At 60.5% G+C, this 19305-nt stretch overlaps 1 protein-coding gene across 4 annotated transcripts in view; it reads right to left on the bottom strand.

Moving 5' to 3' along the window:
* The window catches only part of Aspscr1 (ASPSCR1 tether for SLC2A4, UBX domain containing), a 38193-nt gene that overhangs the window by 2181 nt on the left and 16707 nt on the right, over positions 1-19305 (bottom strand). For 3 of the 4 annotated variants that reach the window (XM_027955484.2, XM_027955485.2, XM_071603076.1), the window contains 5 exons: positions 4899-5038; positions 4566-4647; positions 4100-4166; positions 3211-3273; positions 2802-2854 (listed from right to left, as the gene is read on the bottom strand). In XM_027955484.2, coding sequence (XP_027811285.2) covers positions 2802-2854; positions 3211-3273; positions 4100-4166; positions 4566-4647; positions 4899-5038 — 405 coding nt within the window. Of the gene's footprint in view, positions 1-2801; positions 2855-3210; positions 3274-4099; positions 4167-4565; positions 4648-4898; positions 5039-17170; positions 18645-19305 lie in introns of those variants that run through there. The other variant, XM_071603075.1, reaches the window with a different exon arrangement.

The raw sequence follows: 19305 nt of genomic DNA, 5'->3' as shown, positions 1-19305 counted from the left end.
GCACTGGCCATGTGCTCCACACCCACCCCAGCTAAGTGGGCTCCCTTGGAAGCTTCCAGGAGGGACCACACAACTCCCTCAGGTGGGGCCCCTCACCTGGAACTGCCTGTGCAGAGGGGCAGTCAGGACCAGGAGCACCAGGCAAGGGAAGGGACCTGCAGGGATCCCTGGAAGAGCAGCCAGCACTGCTGCGCTGAAGGGACGAGGAGGTGGGGCAGCAGGCCGGGCAGCATCAAGGCTGGTTAGTGTGCAGCGGGGCTAAGCCTGGGCCTCCTTGAGCCTTATGGCACCTCCCACCTGTGGAAGCCTCCAGCTGGGCCCCCAAGAAGGCCCAAGGTACCTGCCCTCCAGGACCCAGGAACTGCCCCATCTTCACTGCCACCTCCTGTTCAGGCCAAAGAGCCAGGCAGCAGAGAAAGGCTGCCTCCATCTCTAAGCACAACCAGGTGTGCCCAGGCTGAGACCTGCTCAGAGGCAGCAAGTGCCTCCAGCAAGAGCCTTTTCCCTAAACCCAAGGGACGGCAGGCTATGCCTTCCGAGGGCAGGGGCCACAAAGTCCCTGATTGTAGGGCTCACATGCTTCCTATGGGCTGATGCCTTGGGTGGGAGCCGAGTCTCATCTGACCCAGGCTGCGGGGTACGCCAGAAAGGACCCTTGGAGCTGCTTACTCCTTCTGGCAAGCTAGAGTCTGGGGCCTACCTCCACCCCTCACCTCCTTCTCTGCTCTCAACCTGGAGACAGGGCATGCAGCAGGGCCAGCCTGGGGGTACAGGCTTGAGGCTTTGGGGCAGGAATCCTCTAGGGGAGTCCTCTAGTCCCCCTGGGCCAGCCCTGCCCCCAGCCAGGCCTTCCTGCCCACCAGTTCAGGGCTCAAGACCTGAGTGAACAAGGGCCAGCAGAAAGGAGATCCCACCACCTGTCCACCAATAGCCCCTGTTGGCCACTCTGACCCATTCTTGGGGCTGAGCACTGGCCAGGTTGCCAGGCCCTGGCCCAATCCCACCTGCCCATCCCCAGTAGACCCACAGAGAAGGGGTGGGGACAAACCTGACTACAACCTTCAAACCAACTGCTCCCCAAGACTTGGGGACAACTGAGAGCTGATGGGAGAGGAAAGTTGGGGACATCAAGAAAGATGGATAGCAGCTGACCCACAGCCCCCAGAAAACAGAGGGCAGGAGAGGCGGAACTCCTCCATGCCTCAGTGGCACCACAGGCCAGGCAGACACAGGACCTGAAGCTCAGGTCGAAAGGCCCCTGGAGAGCAGTGCTGGCCTTGAGGGCCCTGTGCAAGGTGGTAGGCGGGGGCTGAGAAGGGCGAGGTGCGGACCCTGGCTCAGGGCAGCACCCTCACCAGGGTGCTCCGGCACAGGAACAGGGTTTGCCTGTTCCCATTTGGAGAACGGTTCTTGTCCTCACTCCTGACCACCCCAACAGTCCTCCCAGAAAACCCTTGCTGTCCCAGGCCAGTGGTGTCCCCCATAGGCACCCCACACCATTGTTCTCTTAGGCAGGCTGGGCCAGACAGCCCCAGGCGGCAGGCAGTCAGAGCACAGCCCTGCCAGAGACACGAAAGCTGCGGCTTCCACGCCGCCGCCTGCTCACCCGCCGGAGGGAGGCAGGCTTCCTTCCCTCAGCCCTGCCAGCTCTGATGATGGTGGGCATGGGCGCCACCCCTCACAAGGCCCTGAGGCTCAAGGCCCAGCAGATTGATGGAAGGAGACAGCTGCTGGTGGTGGGGGAGTGTCACCAGGAATCAGGCACCGTGGACTGGAGGTGCCTGAGGCTCAGTGGGGGAGCCTCCTGACGGGGGCGGGGGAGTTGGACACCGGCCCTCCATGCCAAAGCATCTTCCAAATTCAATGTTTATCAGCAGGCTGGCCAGCAAGGCAGGGAGGGGTACAGAGGGAGAAGCCTGGCGCCTGGGGCTTTACGGGCCGAGAGGGGACGACACTGTCACACGCCGGCTATTGCACCTCCACGCCCCTCGCTTGCGGGTGAGGCTTGGTGAGCTTCCGGCCCGCCTGCCAACTTTGTACCCCACCTCACCCCAATGGTGGTGGCTCTAGGCAGCCAGCAGAGCCTGTCACCCCCAACCCAGACCTCTACAGAGGCCTTTGGGCTGCCTCTGTTGTTAATTAAAATATCTGAAGATTCTTTGAAGAGGAAACTATTAGGCCAGAAGGGCTCGGGAGGCTCCAGCTGCTCTCCCAGGGGGCGCAGGGACAGGACATTCATCCCTCCTGGCTCTGCAAGGCAGCAGGGCAGAGCACAGGATTAAGTGGCCGCCCAGCGCCAGGACCTCCAGGGGTGGGTGGTAGGGAGTGGTGGGCCAGTTGGGGACCAGGGGAAAGGCCGGGCCCAGGAGAAGGCAGGAATATAGGCTGGCAAGAGCCCCCCAGCCCAGGTCCCCAGTCCCTCTCAGGCAGTCACTTCCAGCCAAGGGCTCCACCCAGTCCTGCCAGGGCCCTTCCTCACCCAAGTACTGGGCAGGGGACTAGTGTTACCCAACAGTCCAAGGGCCAGGACCTTCTGATGGCCCCAGCTCAGGATGGCTGGCCAGTCAGGCAGGCAGGCCCATCCCCGCCCTGGGGCCAGGCAGGAAGCGGAGGAGGTTGGAAAGCCCTGTCAGAAACAACTTCAGAGGCCACGCTGCTCCCTCTGAATTCCCGGCTCTGAAAGGCTTTATTACCGCCGCAGCCTGCCAGGGCACTCCTTCCCAGCCGCAGGCCTCGCCCTGCCCAGCCTCCTGCCCTCAGCGCGGCCACCCCACCAGCACCCCCAGCAAAGCAGGTAGTACCTGGAAGAGGGTCAGCGTGTGGTCATCCAGGACTGTTCTGGGGGGGGCGACGACTGTGGAGGGAAGGCACTGTGAGGAGACCAGCCCGAGGGCTCCTTGCTCTCCTCTGTGGCTGCAAGAGTCCGGCAAGGGGTCCAAGGGGCTGGGGCAGACCCACCCAGATGCAGCTCTCCCTGGACCACTGGCCTCTCCCTGTGGACTGAGCCACAAGGTGGGGTTCAGGACACGCAGAGCCTCCCTCCCACCTCTGGCTCCTTCCTGCCTCCCCACCAGGTCCAGCCATGACACTGACAGGCGCTGGTGGGGCCAGCTGCAGATTGCACGAGAGTGGAGGTGGGCGTGTGCCTGGGCCTGGACCCGGGAAACGGGGAGGGCAAGGAGTGGGCAGAGCTCAGGAGAAGGCACTCACACAGGTGAAACGGCAACTGGGGATTCCCCAGGTGGCTCCGCACGAAGTCTCGCAAGTCCCCCACTGCAAAGAGGGAGGGGAGCAGAGGGCTTCTCAGGAGAGGCCCACACGCCTGCTTTCAAGGCCTACCTTAAACCCCCACTGCCGGAAGCCCTGCCAGCCAGGGCACCATCAAGTCAGCCTGGGCATACGGTCCCCACAAATTGGATTCTGCTCCCACCTTCTTGGCAGAGGCCAAACAGGGATGGGAATTTCAACACTGCTCCTTCTTCAGCATCCCAAGGCTCAGCCTGGCTGGACCACCATGCAGGCTGCTACTGGGCCCCGCTGCAGGGGAGGCCCACTCACCCCCAGCCATGTGCCTCGCCAGGCCCAGAGCATCCCCTGTGCCTCTTGTCACCCATCACCCCAGTCTGAGCCCTGTCCAGGGGGAAGGCTCCCTCAGAGGCTGGTGTGCCACTTTGCCCCGGCTATCCTGGGAAGATCAGACACCGAAGCCCCCCTGGGCCCCTTCTGCAAGGTGGGCCCTGAGCCACCCTTCCCCTGGATGCCTGGTCCATCATGCTCTGAATAAACACCTGTACATGAGCCTCCTTCAGCCAGGACTGAGCCCCGTCCCCCTTCCCCCCACTGCAGCACCTCTGACCCACATCACACCCTGACCCTGCTCTCCAGCAGGGCCTGTGGCCTCCAGTCTAGCTCAGGCCAGGGAGACTTGGGGAGTGGGTGGGGGAACTCGGGCAGGACTGAGCTCCTGTGGCAAGAGCCTCCTCATGGTCTGTGTCTAGGCTCAGAGCCCTCTGGCTGTCTGCAGAGAGCCCAGAGGGAAATGGCCAGTGAGAAGGGCTCAGAGGGCCCCCACCTACCCCTCCACAGCAGGGCCACGTACCTGTCTCGCTGGGGCGGAAAAAGCCCTGCAGGATGTAGCGGTCAGGAAAGAGGACCCTCAGAACCACCTAGGCCAGGACAAGTGGAACGGCCATCAGGGACTGTCAGAGTTCAGACTTGGCACAGGGAGATGCCCCCATCAGCCCCCAACCCGAGCAGTGTCAGCTGCCCCCCAGTTTAGCAGAGCCAAATCCCAGGCTGGGGACAGAGATGGCCAAGCCTGTGTGCACACACATGCATGCTAAGAGCAGGTGTTTGCTTTGAAACCTGTTGTCTTAGCACTGCAGAAAAGAATTTCACCATCAAACGCAGGCGCCTGGCTGGTCAGGCAACAGACCATGGCTGCACAGGCCTCCCACCTTCCACGAGCCCGGCATGAGCCCTGGTGGCCTGCTGGCCACGTGCTGAGACATCCCTGCAGGGGGGCCACAGAAGGCCCTGCTCAGACAGCTCCCCGCCCCCCTTACCTTTGGGTAGCGCTCAAGTTTCTCCTTCATCTGAGCTTCCCTGAAGGCCTTGGTCACCAAGGGGGCTTCTTCCAGGCGTTTCCTGTGGCAAGAGGGGCGGAAAGTCCAGGTCTCCCCAGTCAGAACAGAGCCCCTCAGGAGCCACTGTGGGTTTCTGGCACCCGACCCACAGAGGTTTTGCTAAGGGCATGGGTGCCAGGGCCCTGGCCAATGCCCAATCCTGGCAGCCCTGTGCACCCCGGGGAAGACCGACGGGACCAGCAGCCAGAGGCAGAACCCGCTTGGGGCAAACCATGGAGAAAAGACAAGATGCTGAGGGGCTGGGTCACCCACCGCTCACTCTTGAGCTGGGCCAGGCGTCTCCTCACGTCATCCACAGTCACCTCGAAGAACTCATCTGGCAGCTCTGCTGGCCAGGCCTCCAGCAGGTCCTCCAGGTCAGGGTGGCAGACCACAGGGTCTCGGTCCACGGGCTGTGGGCAAGGGGCCTCAGCTGACCTGGGTGTCCTGGGGCTCTTGGCCATGTGCCCTCTCTCCGTCTCTGCCCACCCCTCCCAGCCCACCTGCCAGCACAGGGCCAGGGAAGCCTGGAACAGAGGACCAGGGGACAAGCCCAGACAAGCTCCTTCAGGGCTGAGCCCCGTCCCCTCCCCCACTGCAGCACCCCTGACCCCCATCACACCCTGCTCTTGCTCTCTAGCAGGGCCTGTGGCCGCCAGGCTAGCTCAGGCCAGGGAGTCCTGGGCAGTGGGTGGGGGAGCTCGGGCAGCTCCCCTGCACACTTTCTGCTTCAGTGGGGGAACCCCAAGATTAGGAATCCATTATGGAACAACACCCCTGTTCTTGGCCACGTCAGGGGCTCCACAGAGGGGAGGCGCAGTGACAGTCACCAAATTAGAGTGTTGGCAAAAACCCCAGCAGCTGTCCCCGCTGCCCTCTCAGCCACAGCTCATGGCCAGGCTGACTCCATCTCTCCCTCCCCTGGGGAACAAGCCAACCCTCCCTCTGCCCACCCTGGGGACAGAGGAAGGGACAGCGTCACTCCTAATTGGTATCAACAGCAATGAAAATTACAAGGCAGACCCGCTCCATTTGCGGTGCTCTGGGAGGGTAGGACACCTCCCGGGGGCAGAGGCCACCCCACAGAGCCAGGCTTGACCGAGGTGCCCAGCTGGGCCAGCAGGGCCCATAGTGATCCTGTCCTCTCCCACACAGAACAACAGAGATATCGGAGAGGGAGGTGGCCCTAGGAACCTACCCTCTGCTCCTGCCCTGTATCACAAGGGCCCCTATGGTCCCCAAGTTGGCCTGGGACCCCCTTCTACTCCTCCAACACCTGGGGATGGGATAGCAGACTCTGGGAATGGCACCTCCTTCCTCCCTTCCTGCAGCCCTCCAGCAGCTGGGCCAAGCCCTGGTCCCATGGCCCTGAAGGTGTCCTTCCAGGCCCACAGGCTGGTCAGCCCTGCACAACATTTGGGCACCAGCACCCTCAACACATCCACACTGGGGGACAGCCCGACACACACCTGTTCCTGGTGTCTCGGGCCTACACCCAGATCCTGCACATGGACGCCAGGTCCCTGTGGCCCACTAATCATATAGCTATGTCATGCCTCAACCAAGGGCTGCAGCCAGGAAGCCCCTCTGCTTGGGTCACAGCCTGGGAAGAATGGCCAAAGGAGCTGGCTGAGGCCCAGGCAGGGACCCGTACCTGGCTGACCAAGGCTCCAGGGGCTGCCCCTTCCGAGCCACGGCCATGCTGCAGCAGCCGCAGGCGGTCTTACGCCTGAACTCTTTACTAGCTGCCAGGCACCAGGCACCCTGTGGCCAGTGTCTGCATTCCAGCAGGGCCGTGAGCTCGCTGGGGCCCCAGGAGAGGGCAGGCAGGACATGGATGGGCCCAGAGCCAGGAGCCTCCACATCCAGGTCTGGCCAGTCCAGGCTGAGATCCTGATGCAGATGTGGCCTCCAAGCCCCAAGCTGAGGGGCAGGTTCTGGTGGCCTGATCCAGTCCCTCCTCTGGAGGGTCCAGCCCAGACCCAGAGGATCTGAGTCCACACTGGCTGCAGCTGGCAGGTGACACAGTGATGGCGCCACACCAACACTGGCCACTCAGACAGGCCCCTGTGCCCAGAACTCAGCAACAAACAGTAGAAGTCAGAGGCCAGCAAAGCCAATCCCAAGAAGGGCATGCCATCCTGGGGCATCCAAAAAGGACAGTGGGTTACAAACACAACCACACCCTGGGAAGTACAATGACCCCGAGTTTTACAGTCCCCACTGCTGGTCAGGGTCACAGGGGCAATAGCCACCTGCTTCATGCTGCAGGGGCCACTGCATTTCCGAGCAAAAATAAAACTGACAGAAATTCTTGTTTCAGACCCACCCTGGCCTCCCAGAGTCCCACTCTGCTCAGGAAGACTGTCTATCCAACAGGACCAAGAGCCAGGGTCCTGCTCAGGGCCAGAACAAGAGGATGATCGACGGATTTCCCGGGCCCCTTGCACACTGGCTTTCAAGGGCTACAGGAGCAAGGTGCCCGTGGGAGCCTGCTGGGCGAGGTTGAAGCTGCATGAGCAGCTGCGGACGCGGCCAGATATCCCAGGAGCACTGGTGGCGTCTGTGGCTGGGCTGATAAGAAATGTCACTTTGCCACCAAATGGCAGTGGGAGAAGCCAAAGCACTTATGGAGAGTGGAGAGACCATGGCCTGCGGCCAGCCCAGGAGTTCCCACCACAGGGAGGGCCCTGGCGGACATCTCAGTATGGGAAGGGGGGAGCAGGCTGAGCACCATCTCGAGTGCCCGGCCCTGCTCACTCAGGACGCTTTGCCCAGCGCCCGCTCTATACTGCTGTTCCGTCGGCATCCACAGTTCCACACGTGGCTCCTGCCCAAGGGGACTGTGGAGATGGTTCTGGACGGAGATCAGGTCTAGGGAGGAGACACCCCAGCACAAGAGAAGATTTATGGTGGTACCATGGGGACCATCAGAGGTGGCTTGAGGGGCCTCCAGGAGGGCCTGATGTCCAAAGGCAGGTAGCCTTCCGGCTGGTGGGGACAGAGGAAAGGTGCAGGTTCTGCTGTCCCTGTGGCCAGGACAATGCTGAAATGAGAGGTGCAAAGGGTAGTGCAAAGGCAGCGCAGGAGCGCGGGCCCCTCCTCTGCCCGCAGCTTGTTTGGGAGGGCTGCGGAGATCTCCATTTCCACCTGGCTGAGGCTGGGAGCGGGCTCCAGATCAGTAAGAGCTCTTGGTGGCTGCAGGGAAGGGCGTGGGCAGGAGGGGCAGCGCCCAGGCCACCAGGCTCTCAGACGAGCAGTGGTACAAGGTGAAACTTTTTTGAAGAGCCCAGGGGCTTGGTGTGATTTCTCTCCCCACAAAGATGGACTCTCCAGAGGCTGCAGGGACCCAGCCGGGTGGGCAGATCCCAGAGCGCCTGCTTCAGATGCCTCTCTGCAGCCAAGGTGGCTCCCATGGTGTCCAGGATCCACCTGCTCACCAGAGGACAGTTTCTCACCCTTGGCGGGGACATGGCACCAGGCTGGTTTGTGTCTCACGCGTCTCTGGGCCCAACTTGTGGAAGAAGTCGCCTAGGCCCTCAGAATCATATCCTCGTGGTCAAAACCAGCCAGAAGCAGGTGTGGGAGGTCCTCAGGGGCAATGGGACCAGGCGGCCCCAGGCTTTTATCTTAAGTGATAAAAACTCCACAGAATTGCTGGGAGACACATGCACTCGCGTCCACGTCTACGTCCCGCCCTGTTTGTCCTCTCACGCCTGTGCGTGGGATGCCATGCTTCCTGTACCGCTCTGCTGGGAACTCAGGGCTCTTGCACTCACGCCAGGGCCTCCAGCAGCAGTGCCTCAGTGCCACAGCCCCTCCTGGACGTCCCTCTGTCTCCAGGTAATCTGTGCCGAGCCCTGCAGTCGCCACCCTCCCCACCTCCTGAGGCAGACGTCTAACTGGCCAGGGAGGAGCTCACTGGTCTGGATGGGGGGCCCCGAAGGTTGTTAATGCAGTAATACTACCCATCCGAGGGGAGGCGACTGGCCTCGTCAGGCCATCCTGTTGGAATGAAGGGACTGTGGAGGTGGGGTGAGGCTGGAGAGGGGCCACAGGGTTGCCCTGAAAGGTGCCTCTGCCCTGGGCCCCGCCCCTGGCTTCCCTCTTCCCAGTGCCATGAGTGCCGCAGCTTCTTCCTCCGTGCACTTCCCCGTGTGGTCCTCGCCTCGGGCCCAGAGCAATGGGCTCGGCCAGTTGTGGACCGAACCTCTGAAACCACGAATCAGCATGAACTTCCTCCTCTAAGTGGTTCTTGTAGGGTATTTTAAAAAGAAATAAAACCTCACTAACACAGTGCCGACCAAGTCCCAATCCCCTGAATGGGTTCCAGACCTGGGCCCTGCAGGAGATCACAGGTCCACGGGAACCTCGATGTGCTGAGGAAGGCTGAGGGAGGGGCTTCTGACTGCTGGTTTCCACAGGTCACGCCTCCCGCGCTGCTCCAGAGGCCTCCCGGCAGCCCCACGAATGTCAGCACCTCCACCCAGAACGTGCACTGGCCTGCACCCAGAGCCCAGTCAGCTTCCAAGGACACCACTTTCCGGTCCAACCCCTCTGTGTTAGGAGACCTGGTCTCCTCACTGGTGCCCACGTGCTACAGCCAGAGGAGGGGCAGGAGGACAAACGGACCTGTCACAGTGGAGCCAGTGAGGGGCCAGCTCCGAGGCCTAAGTGTGCTAGGCCTAAGCATGGAGGCGTGTGATGGGCAAGGAACTGAGGTCAGAGGGAGCAGCTGGCCAGCAGGGGGGAGCTCCATGGGTGGCCAGCCTCACTGCGGTCAACGGGCCATGAACCCCAGACTTAGGAGGGAACCCCCTCGATCAAGTGGTCCAGGGAGCCTTGTTTCCTGCAAACTCAGAGCCCTGGTAGACTTCCAGGCCACAGCCTCCAGTGAGGGCCACAGAGAGAGAAACTGGAAACGGAGCCAGGTGGGCAGGAGAAACACCAGGAGGGGCCAAGCAGAGCGGAAGGCAGGGGCCCCAGCGGACTGCAAACGTGGTGACAATGGATGCCCAGGCAGCCCAGAGGAGGGCAGAGAAGACACTTAGGAGGGACACAGAGTCTCTGGGGGAAGATGGGGTACCACTGTGGGCAATGTCCAGCCACCCCCGGCCAGCTGGCAATGCAGACGCAGTGACCACCCCAGCAGGCAGACCCCAGATAAGGAGGCCCACACAGCCTGGTGTGCAGGGTCTGGTGGGCACCCAGTCCTGGGGCTCTGCTGCCAGGATCTCCCAGGACACGATGGGGAACACCTGTACACTGCCTGAGGCCATTTCACTCCCAAATCCCAACTTTCCACAAGGACTTGGGTCCCTTGTGCTCTCCCTCAGCCCCCCGCCTCAGCCCCCTGTCCAAACGGGTTCTGGTGAGAGGGAATGCGAAGCCTTTTCCCTTGAGGCTGAGCTCAGATGAATCACTCCGAGAGGGATGCGGGATGCCGGCCAAACCTCTCCTGTTACTCTCAGGGCCAGGCGCCCTCAGGAAGGAGGTGCTGGGGCACGTGGTCACCACCAAAGGCTCTGAACAGCACAGTGGGAGGTGGCCATGCCTGAGGGAGAGGCCAGGCCTGGACCTGGGCTCAGGGGCTACACAGCAGGGCAAGGTGCCACCCGCGTGGCCTGGAGCAGCCACAGCAGCCGGCAAGGTGTTGGCCATGAGCCCCCAGGAAGACGGCACCTGACCAGGTCTGGGCACAAGCCACACAGCACAGCCACACACGGCCAAGGAAAGCACCAAAACAGGAGGTGTCAGCAGCAGGGACAAGGTCCCGAGGAGACCCGGCACCCGCACCTTCTGCAGAAAGACACGTGGGCTCTCCAGCCCCATTCCCACCCAGGTCACCCTGGCCTCCGACACCTGGCACAGTGGGCACACCTCTGGAGGCTGCACTCAGGGTGGTCAGCTCAGAGCGTTCTCTCCCAATACCACAATGTCCCCTGACCCTGGTTCACCCTGGCCCATAGAGAAACAGCAAGAGGCAAGGGGCAGACAATGCCACCATCCAGGGCCTCTCCTACCCTTTCCAATCCCACAGATGCCCCAGACACACTGAAGGTCTGATAAGCTGCAAACAGCTGTGGACAAACAGCTCCACCTGGCAAGAGGACGGCCACCGCTGAGGCTCACAGCACGCACAGGCCAAGGGGCAGGACTCTGCACCCCGCTGGAGGCGGGGGGGGGGGGGGCACCCCGAACAGGAAGGCGCATCCCGGGCACGCCAGCACCGCAGACCTGGCTCTCAGACACCTCTAAGGCGGCCAGAGAGCGCCACCCAGCGCCCCCGCGTGCTCAGCAACAGGTTCTCGGCTTCCTTGAGGTCTTCTTCCTGAACTAACTTCTCTAGTGTGAACACAAGTTACTTCCGTCACAAAGAAACAAGGAACATTTCTTTAAAAGAAGACTGCACAGGCTGGGGACACAGCTCAGTTGGTAGTTGGCTGCCTTGCATGCACAGGCCCCGGGTCCAATCCCAGGGCGAAGCCAAGCTGTGTGAGCAGGGCACGGGCACAGGGGGAGGGGCAGGCTGGCCACCACACAAAAGACGAGCACAGTGCTGACCCTGAGCAAGCAGCAGCACCTGCGCATTGCAGAGCCAAGTGTCATCCACGCACACAGAGCACACTGCCTACCAAGAGAGCGGACACAGCCAGGCCGTGGGCGGCCTCCTCACCCACAGGGCCTGCCAAGTCTGGCAACTGCTAGGGACCCAGGAAGGGCAGGACACGCACACAAGATGGAAGCTACTGGAACAGCCTGGCAGAGGGCCTGGACCTGATGGGGCAGGCAGGGTCCTGGCTCTACAGGGCCACTCCATCCAAACCAGCCTCAAGGCATTACTAAGGGACAAGCACCTGCCAGCCACCAGGCTCCAAGAGCAGTCAAGACCCAAGCAGCACCCACAGTGCCACTGAGCCAGCTGCCAGCAATCCTCAGGGGACCTTCCAATTAAGGCATGGCCTCAGGCTCTCAGGACAGCTGGGTCTGGCCCCCCCAACTTGGGGGTTGTCCACAAATGCCCACCAAACACAGCAGGGGACAGGGCTGGCCCATGGGGAAGGGCAGGGACCCCCACGCTGAGAAGGGGAGAGTGGCATTGGACTCTAGCTCTCCTGAGAGCACCTGCTGCCAGAGACAGCAGCCCACCCTGCCCAGGAAGCATGGTTCTGGAAGTCGGGGGATGGTCCCACCCAGCTGGGCAGCAACAGTGACCTCACACCCCCCGTCCCACACAGGTTCCATCCAGCCCCGGCAGCACCAACTGGCCTGAGCACAGGGCGAAGCCAAGCTGTGTGAGCAGGGCGCAGGCACTGAGGAAGCCTGCAGGGGGAGGGGCAGGCTGGCCAGCAGCAGCCAGCCCTGCCTGGAGGACGGGGCCTTTGATCAGGACCAGCCCTTGTGCCAGCAGCTGCTGGGGAGGCCACAGGCGTGGGGGGTGTCTGTTGGGCCCGCTGGCGAGCAGAGGGCTGTGGAGCAGCCTCCCGGCCGTGGAGGGACTTCAAAGGACAGGGCCAGGGGGCGCCGGGTAGCCCAGCCTCTCCCAGCGCCCGGTTCTGATCGCCAGTAAAACTACCTTCTAATAATTAATGTCTGACATCAAAGGCAGGAACCGCCCGGGTCTGTGAACCATCCCGGCCTCAGCGAGGACCTGCCGGTATTTTATCCTGTCTCTTTCTTCTGAGTCTTTATTTAAATCCAAAAACCACACACAGGCAAAGCATTAATGGGAAACTTGGAAACTCTTCTTGATTACTAAAGTGTACCTTTGAAGTTCCCCAAAAAAAAGCTCTGTCTTGTTCCAGTCCCCTCCCCCAGGACTGAGGAGGGACACAAAGCAGACACATGCGCCCTGAGCCCTCTGGGCGTGTGGCTGTTAGTGACAGGAGGTGTGTGTGTGGGTGGGGGGCGCTCCACAATCAACCAGCCACCCGGGCTCCAGATCAAAGGCCGAGCGGGAGGCAGAGGCAAATGCACCCTCCCCTGGCACCTTCCCCAGACCCCCCTGGGATTAGCACTTGAGGACAGTGACACCCGACCCAAGAGCAGGCCAGGCCAGCTGCATTAGCCCCATCACAGAGACAGAGATGGAGAGACACACAGACAGACAGACAGACACACACACACACACACACACACACACACACAGAGGCACGTGCGCACACCCACCTGGCCCCACTCGGGAAGAGCACAGAAAGGGCAAGGGGCCTCGGGCTGAGGCCTTGGGCTGAGGCCTTGGGCCTTGGGCCTGCCTCCTGGGAGAAAGATAGCCACCTGCCCAGGAAGAGTGCCCTGAGGAGGCCAGAACCCTGGCAACCAGCTCAACCCAGCCACACAGCCAAGGACCCCAGGCTGAGGAGCCTCAGGGGTTCACAAGGGCAGAAGCCAGCAGGGTCCCCAAAGGGGAGGGGGCCCACTGTCACCACCATACCAGGGCCCCCATACCAGGTTGAGCCAAAACTGGGACCTGGGGCTCCCCTCACCTCCATGCCCACTTCCCTGTCCACTCATCAGACACATCAAGGACGGTTCAGGTTCAGGCTCCAAAGACAGGATGCTGGCCAGGACCCCCCATCTCCCAGGTGTACAGCAGGAGGCAGGAGTAGGCACTGGCTTGGAGGGCAGGACAGGTGGGGCAGGCACTCACTAGCTCCCTGACCATCAGTGGTGGCCCCTCCACAGAACAGACCTCTGTTGTAGCACACACTATGTGGCCCTCAACTGCAAGGTCACCATGCACTGGCCAGAGTCCCCCCTCAGCAACTAGAGAGAGGCTTGCTTCTCAGGCTCCCGCAGTTGTGGACAGAGGCACCCAGTGGGCAAGGGCAGGCCCTGGCAGGATGCAGGAGCAGGGGGCATCCCCAGCACAGCAGTCAGCAGCCACCTTGACGGGAGTCATAGGAAGCAGAGCACAGACACAACACAGCCATGACCATCTCTCAAAAAGGCAGGAGCTGCCCAAACATGCAAATGCCTTTTCTGAAGAGAAGGGGCGGCTTGCGGAAGGAAGCCCACAGCAACAAGGGTCCCCAGACCACCCAGCCAGGAGTCAGATGCCAAGACCTTCAACACGGGGTCCAGCAGACCGCCCAGGTCAGCAGGAGCTCATGCCTGGCTCCAGCTGCTGGCATGGCCGATAAGAAAGCTGTGACCAAGGCACCCTCCTGCCACCCCACTGAACCCCAGGATGTTCTGAGACCCGCTGGCCCACACTAAGGGCAGCAAGGGCTCCACTTGCTTCCTCCAACCCAATCCATAGAGAAGAAGATGCTGACTCCTGACCCAGGAGCAGGCCAGGCCAGCTGTTCCCAGCTGCTGCACTAGCCCCATTGCAGACACCACACACACACACACACACACACACACACACAGCCCCACTCAGGCCCCCCAGGGCTCCAACGTGTGGCCAGGAGCGATCGGACAGGGTCCACGGCAGGGACGGCTGGGCTAAGTTAAAAGACCAGGGAGCCCACCTGGCGAGCACTTCCCAGAGTGAGGGAGCTGTCACGGCCCCAGGCAGGCAGGCTGAGGCACCACCTGGAGGCCTGTGTGCCCAGTCAAAAGCCCAGCCAAAGAGATGCAGCAGGCAGCAAAGACCTTGTGCCACAGACGACCCCTGGTGCAAACGCTGCTGCAATCCAGACAGAAAGGTAGGGCTCTGACAAACCTGCCGGCAATGCTTCCAAGCTGGCGAAGGCAGGAAGCGATAGTCTGCCTCTAACACAAACACAGGGGTCCAGCCTGACACCCAGTGCTGGCTGCCAGAGAGGAACCGCACACGAGAAAACAAAACAGCACGGCACCTGGACGGTCCCAGCGTCATCCAGAACTTCACGTCACTTTTTCAGCAACGGGAAAAGCAGATACCTCAAATGATGCAAAAAGCTGTTTGTAATAACTACATCTGGCAAGAAAATCTCAGGAAGTCAGGAAGAGTCAAGTCCTTAGCTTGACAAAAGCTTGTCATATCATACGTCATCCTTAAAGAAAAATCAGCCCCATACCTTTAAAATCAAGATGCCCTTAAAATACACTCTTGTTGCTACTATTCACCAAACACCAGTGACCCAGAAAAAAGACAAAAGGAAAGACATGAAGGAAAAGGCAGGCTAGCACAGACTGCAAAGATCCCAGGGAACTAGGACAGCTGCTAGGCCTGGTGAAGAGCAGTCACAACCAGTGGAACCAGAGCACTCCTGGACACCATGGGAACAGTGCCACTAGGACTGGTGAAGAGCAGTCACAACCAGTGGAACCAGAGACTCCTAGACACCATGGGAACAGTGCCACTAGGACTGGTGAAGGCCAGTCACAACCAGTGGAACCAGGGCACTCCTGGACACCATGGGAACAGTGCCACTAGGACTGGTGAAGAGCAGTCACAACCAGTGGAACCAGAGACTCCTAGACACCATGGGAACAGTGCCACTAGGACTGGTGAAGGCCAGTCACAACCAGTGGAACCAGGGCACTCCTGGACACCATGGGAACAGTGCCACTAGGACTGGTGAAGAGCAGTCACAACCAGTGGAACCAGGGCACTCCTGGACACCATGGGAACAGTGCCACTAGGACTGGTGAAGAGCAGTCACAACCAGTGGAACCAGAGACTCCTAGACACCATGGGAACAGTGCCACTAGGACTGGTGAAGGCCAGTCACAACCAGTGGAACCAGGGCACTCCTAGACACCATGGGAACAGTGCCACTAGGACTGGTGAAGAGCAGTCACAACCAGTGGAACCAGGGCACTCCTAGACACCATGGGAACAGTGCCACTAGGACTGGTGAAGAGCAGTCACAACCAGTGGAACCAGAGCACTCCTAGATACCATGGGAACAGTGCCACTAGGACTGGTGAAGAGCAGTCACAACCAGTGGAACCAGAGCACTCCTAGATACCATGGGAACAGTCCCACTAGGACTGGTGAAGAGCAGTCACAACCAGTGGAACCAGGGCACTCCCGGACACCATGGGAACAGTGCCACTAGGACTGGTGAAGGCCAGTCACAACCAGTGGAACCAGGGCACTCCTAGACACCATGGGAACAGTGCCACTAGAACTGGTGAAGGCCAGTCACAACCAGTGGAACCAGGGCACTCCTAGACACCATGGGAACAGTCCCACTAGGACTGGTGAAGGCCAGTCACAACCAGTGGAACCAGGGCACTCCCAGACACCATGGGAACAGTCCCACTAGGACTGGTGAAGAGCAGTCACAACCAGTGGAACCAGGGCACTCCTAGACACCATGGGAACAGTGCCACTAGGACTGGTGAAGGCCAGTCACAACCAGTGGAACCAGGGCACTCCCGGACACCATGGGAACAGTGCCACTAGGACTGGTGAAGAGCAGTCACAACCAGTGGAACCAGGGCACTCCTAGATACCATGGGAACAGTGCCACTAGGACTGGTGAAGAGGAGTCACAACCAGTGGAACCAGGGCACTCCTAGATACCATGGGAACAGTGCCACTAGGACTGGTGAAGAGCAGTCACAACCAGTGGAACCAGGGCACTCCCGGACACCATGGGAACAGTGCCACTAGGACTGGTGAAGAGCAGTCACAACCAGTGGAACCAGGGCACTCCTAGACACCATGGGAACAGTGCCACTAGGACTGGTGAAGAGCAGTCACAACCAGTGGAACCAGGGCACTCCTAGATACCATGGGAACAGTGCCACTAGGACTGGTGAAGAGGAGTCACAACCAGTGGAACCAGGGCACTCCTAGATACCATGGGAACAGTTCCAAGATCCAGAAAACCACCAGCTCCACGAGGTCTACATGGGGACACTGAGCAGATTCTGCAGGACGGAAGGTTGATGGGAAGACACAGGTGGACCATAATGAGGTATTGCTGCCCAAGGAGGCTCAAGGAATTCTATGACGTGTCCCACAGTGACTTCTGTGGAAGGTTCCAGGATGTATTTCAAAGGGCAAAGTCTCTGAATAGGTCAGGGAGTCACTGTCAGAGGTCTGGAGCCAGCAGGCAGGTGCAGGGAGGAGGCCACGGGTCCAGAACGCCCCAGGAGACTGCATGACGATGCGCAGACGTGCACAGCACATGCAGCCAGACCCTGCCGCACACTGCACAAATGGGTCCCCAGAAGACCACTGCACGAGGGGCTGGGGACACAGCCCATGCACAAGTCCCTGGGTTCCTCCCAGCACCACACACACACACACACACACACATACACAGACCACTGCGTGAAAGACAAAGCCACGGAGCAAGAGAAGAAAATCCAAAGATGACGCCCCGCCTTGGCCTTGGGGTGAGGAATGACATCTGAGACCCTGCAAGCACAAAGCACAGGAATAACGCACCTGAGCCACCAGATTCCCGGCACTGCACTTAACTAAGGGTTAGCACAGCCATGGCATGTGATAGTACAACCCCAACACCCAAAATGCACAAGCACCTTTCTCAAAGAAACGAGAGTTAACAGGGCAGAGGACGCCAACAGGTAAAATCGTGAAGCTCAGACGGCAGCAAGCAGGGTAATCGGGGAGACACAAAACTTCCCAAACACTCTACCTTCAGCGGAAGACAGCCCCAGATGCGGGGGGCGCAGCAATGTGCAGGCTGGTGCAGAGGGCACGGCTGCAGCAGGCGGCAGGTGTCTGCTGGGAGAGGGTGTGACTGCAGAACGTGAGCCAGTGAACACAGGGGCCCAGGACCCCAGCCCTGGAAAACCAACACCACGGAGGAGGAAAACCTGCAGACAGGGCTGCCAGGGGCGGGGAGGGGAGGACGGGCAGGACCAAAGAGGCAAAGAGGCCGGGGGTGGGGGCGCACAGCAGAGAGCCACCCGCGCCCACCACAGTGCGGGTCCTCAGTGTCACAGACGTGTGCGAGCCCACAGCAGGCCAACACCAGAGGGAAGAGGGCAGCAGGCCATGAGCTCCACAGGATACAGACGAGCCCTGGAGTCTGCCCTTTTTCTTCAGTACAGGGAACTGAGCCCAGGGGCACTCTACCACTGAGCCACACTTCAAGCCCTTTATAGTCTGTATTTCTTTTGAGAGAAGATTTTTTTGAGACTGGCTTATTGCCCAGGCTGGCCTCAAACTTATAATCCTCCTTCCTCAGCCTCCAGGGTGGCTGGGATTGCAGGTATGGCCACCACGCCCAGCACCCTTCTCTGCTTCTAAGACAACACACAAGAGCCTCCGTGGCACACTGGGCAGGACCTGAGCTGCCTCCTCCAGGCAATCCCCGCCCGCCCCTGCCCACGCTGTGGAGGCCTGAGAAATAAATGTAAACAGCAGGAATCAGAGACTCCAAAGGTTGAAGTCTTGCCATGTCATCTAATGCAGCACTCTCCAACTGCCCCCAGGACCTTTGTTTGGAGGAAGAATACAAGAGCAGGTGGCTGTCCCCCACACCTGCTGGGCTGCTGTCCTCCCCTGTACTTTAGAGACAGGGGCTTCTCCTCCGGGGCCTGTCCACAAGCCTCTCCACCCCCAGGGGCTGCTTCTCCTGTCCCTGTGCTGCAATAGCTATAGAATCCTGCTGAGTGGCAAGGCGGACCCCTCCTGCCTCCACAGGGCCAAGTGGGCATCTCCAGGTCTGGCCCTTCTCCCACAGCTGCACGACAACTCAGGACCTGCCTGTGCTTCCTCTGAACCAAGTGTGGCTGAGTAAGCACACCCCGTCCACACGTCTAAGTCCACACGCTTGAGAGACGCTCTTTCTGGAGGTATTGTGTCCCACAAGAGCACACATGGCCCTGCTCATCAGCACATGAACGCCTACAGGCCCTGGCAAGATGTCCCCAACAAACAGGGCAGCTCCCCAGATCAGACAGCCAGAGCAGCCACCCAGGCACCTGGCTACCCAGGGAATCACTGTGGCTCCCTCCTGGCGCAAGAATGGCACCGTCCCCTCCACCCCATGGCCACTTCTCTGGGGCTGACAAATCACCTTCCAGCTGCTTACAGCACTACAGCCCCCTCCGCAAGTCCCACTGCACAAGCATCAGCACGGGGGCTGAGATGACGCCAGCCCGCGACCAGGCAGACCGGCCGCACAGGGCACCACCCAGGCCAGGCCTCACTGGGATGACTGCCCCTCCAGGAATTTCTGTGACCATGTTTCATGTCACCTCCCTCAGAGCCCTCTGGCAGCCTGCCACCAGGAAACTCACCAGCTGCAAAGCCTCTTTAGCAGCACGATCCTTCTCACAAATAAAATCTAAGTGGACCCTGAGGACATCCACGCACGTAGGAGTGGGCAGAGCTGCTTCAGTGGGAGGAGAGGGCTGGCACTTCCCCAGGCGGGACACCGACACCTCAGGCGGCGCTCTCCTCCTGTCTGAAGGCGTGCAGAAGCAGCATCTGTAGATGCCTTGCCTCGGGCAGGGCAGGAACTGACTCTCAGGGTAACAATGTGAGGCCAGGCTGGCTAGTGGGCAGGCTCTGAGGGTAAGGATGTTGTGTGTCCACTGCTGTCCCTAACACCAAGGCAGGAAAGGGTACACCTAACATCTTCTCCAAACGAGCTCCCTCCTTCAGGATGCAGGGCACAGGGTGCCAGGCCCAGCCTTGCCCGGGCCAGGCACGACTAGCTTCAGGTGATGCTGGCCAGAGGAAGAGACCTCCCTATTTCTGAGCCAGAAGCTGCAGGCCTGAGTCCTGACAGAGCCTGCTGGACTCCTGAACCTTCCCTGG

This window comes from Marmota flaviventris, chromosome 17 (assembly GCF_047511675.1).
Source record: "Marmota flaviventris isolate mMarFla1 chromosome 17, mMarFla1.hap1, whole genome shotgun sequence".
Classification (NCBI taxonomy): domain Eukaryota; kingdom Metazoa; phylum Chordata; class Mammalia; order Rodentia; family Sciuridae; genus Marmota; species Marmota flaviventris.
This window is presented reverse-complemented; position numbering and strand designations above follow the sequence as displayed.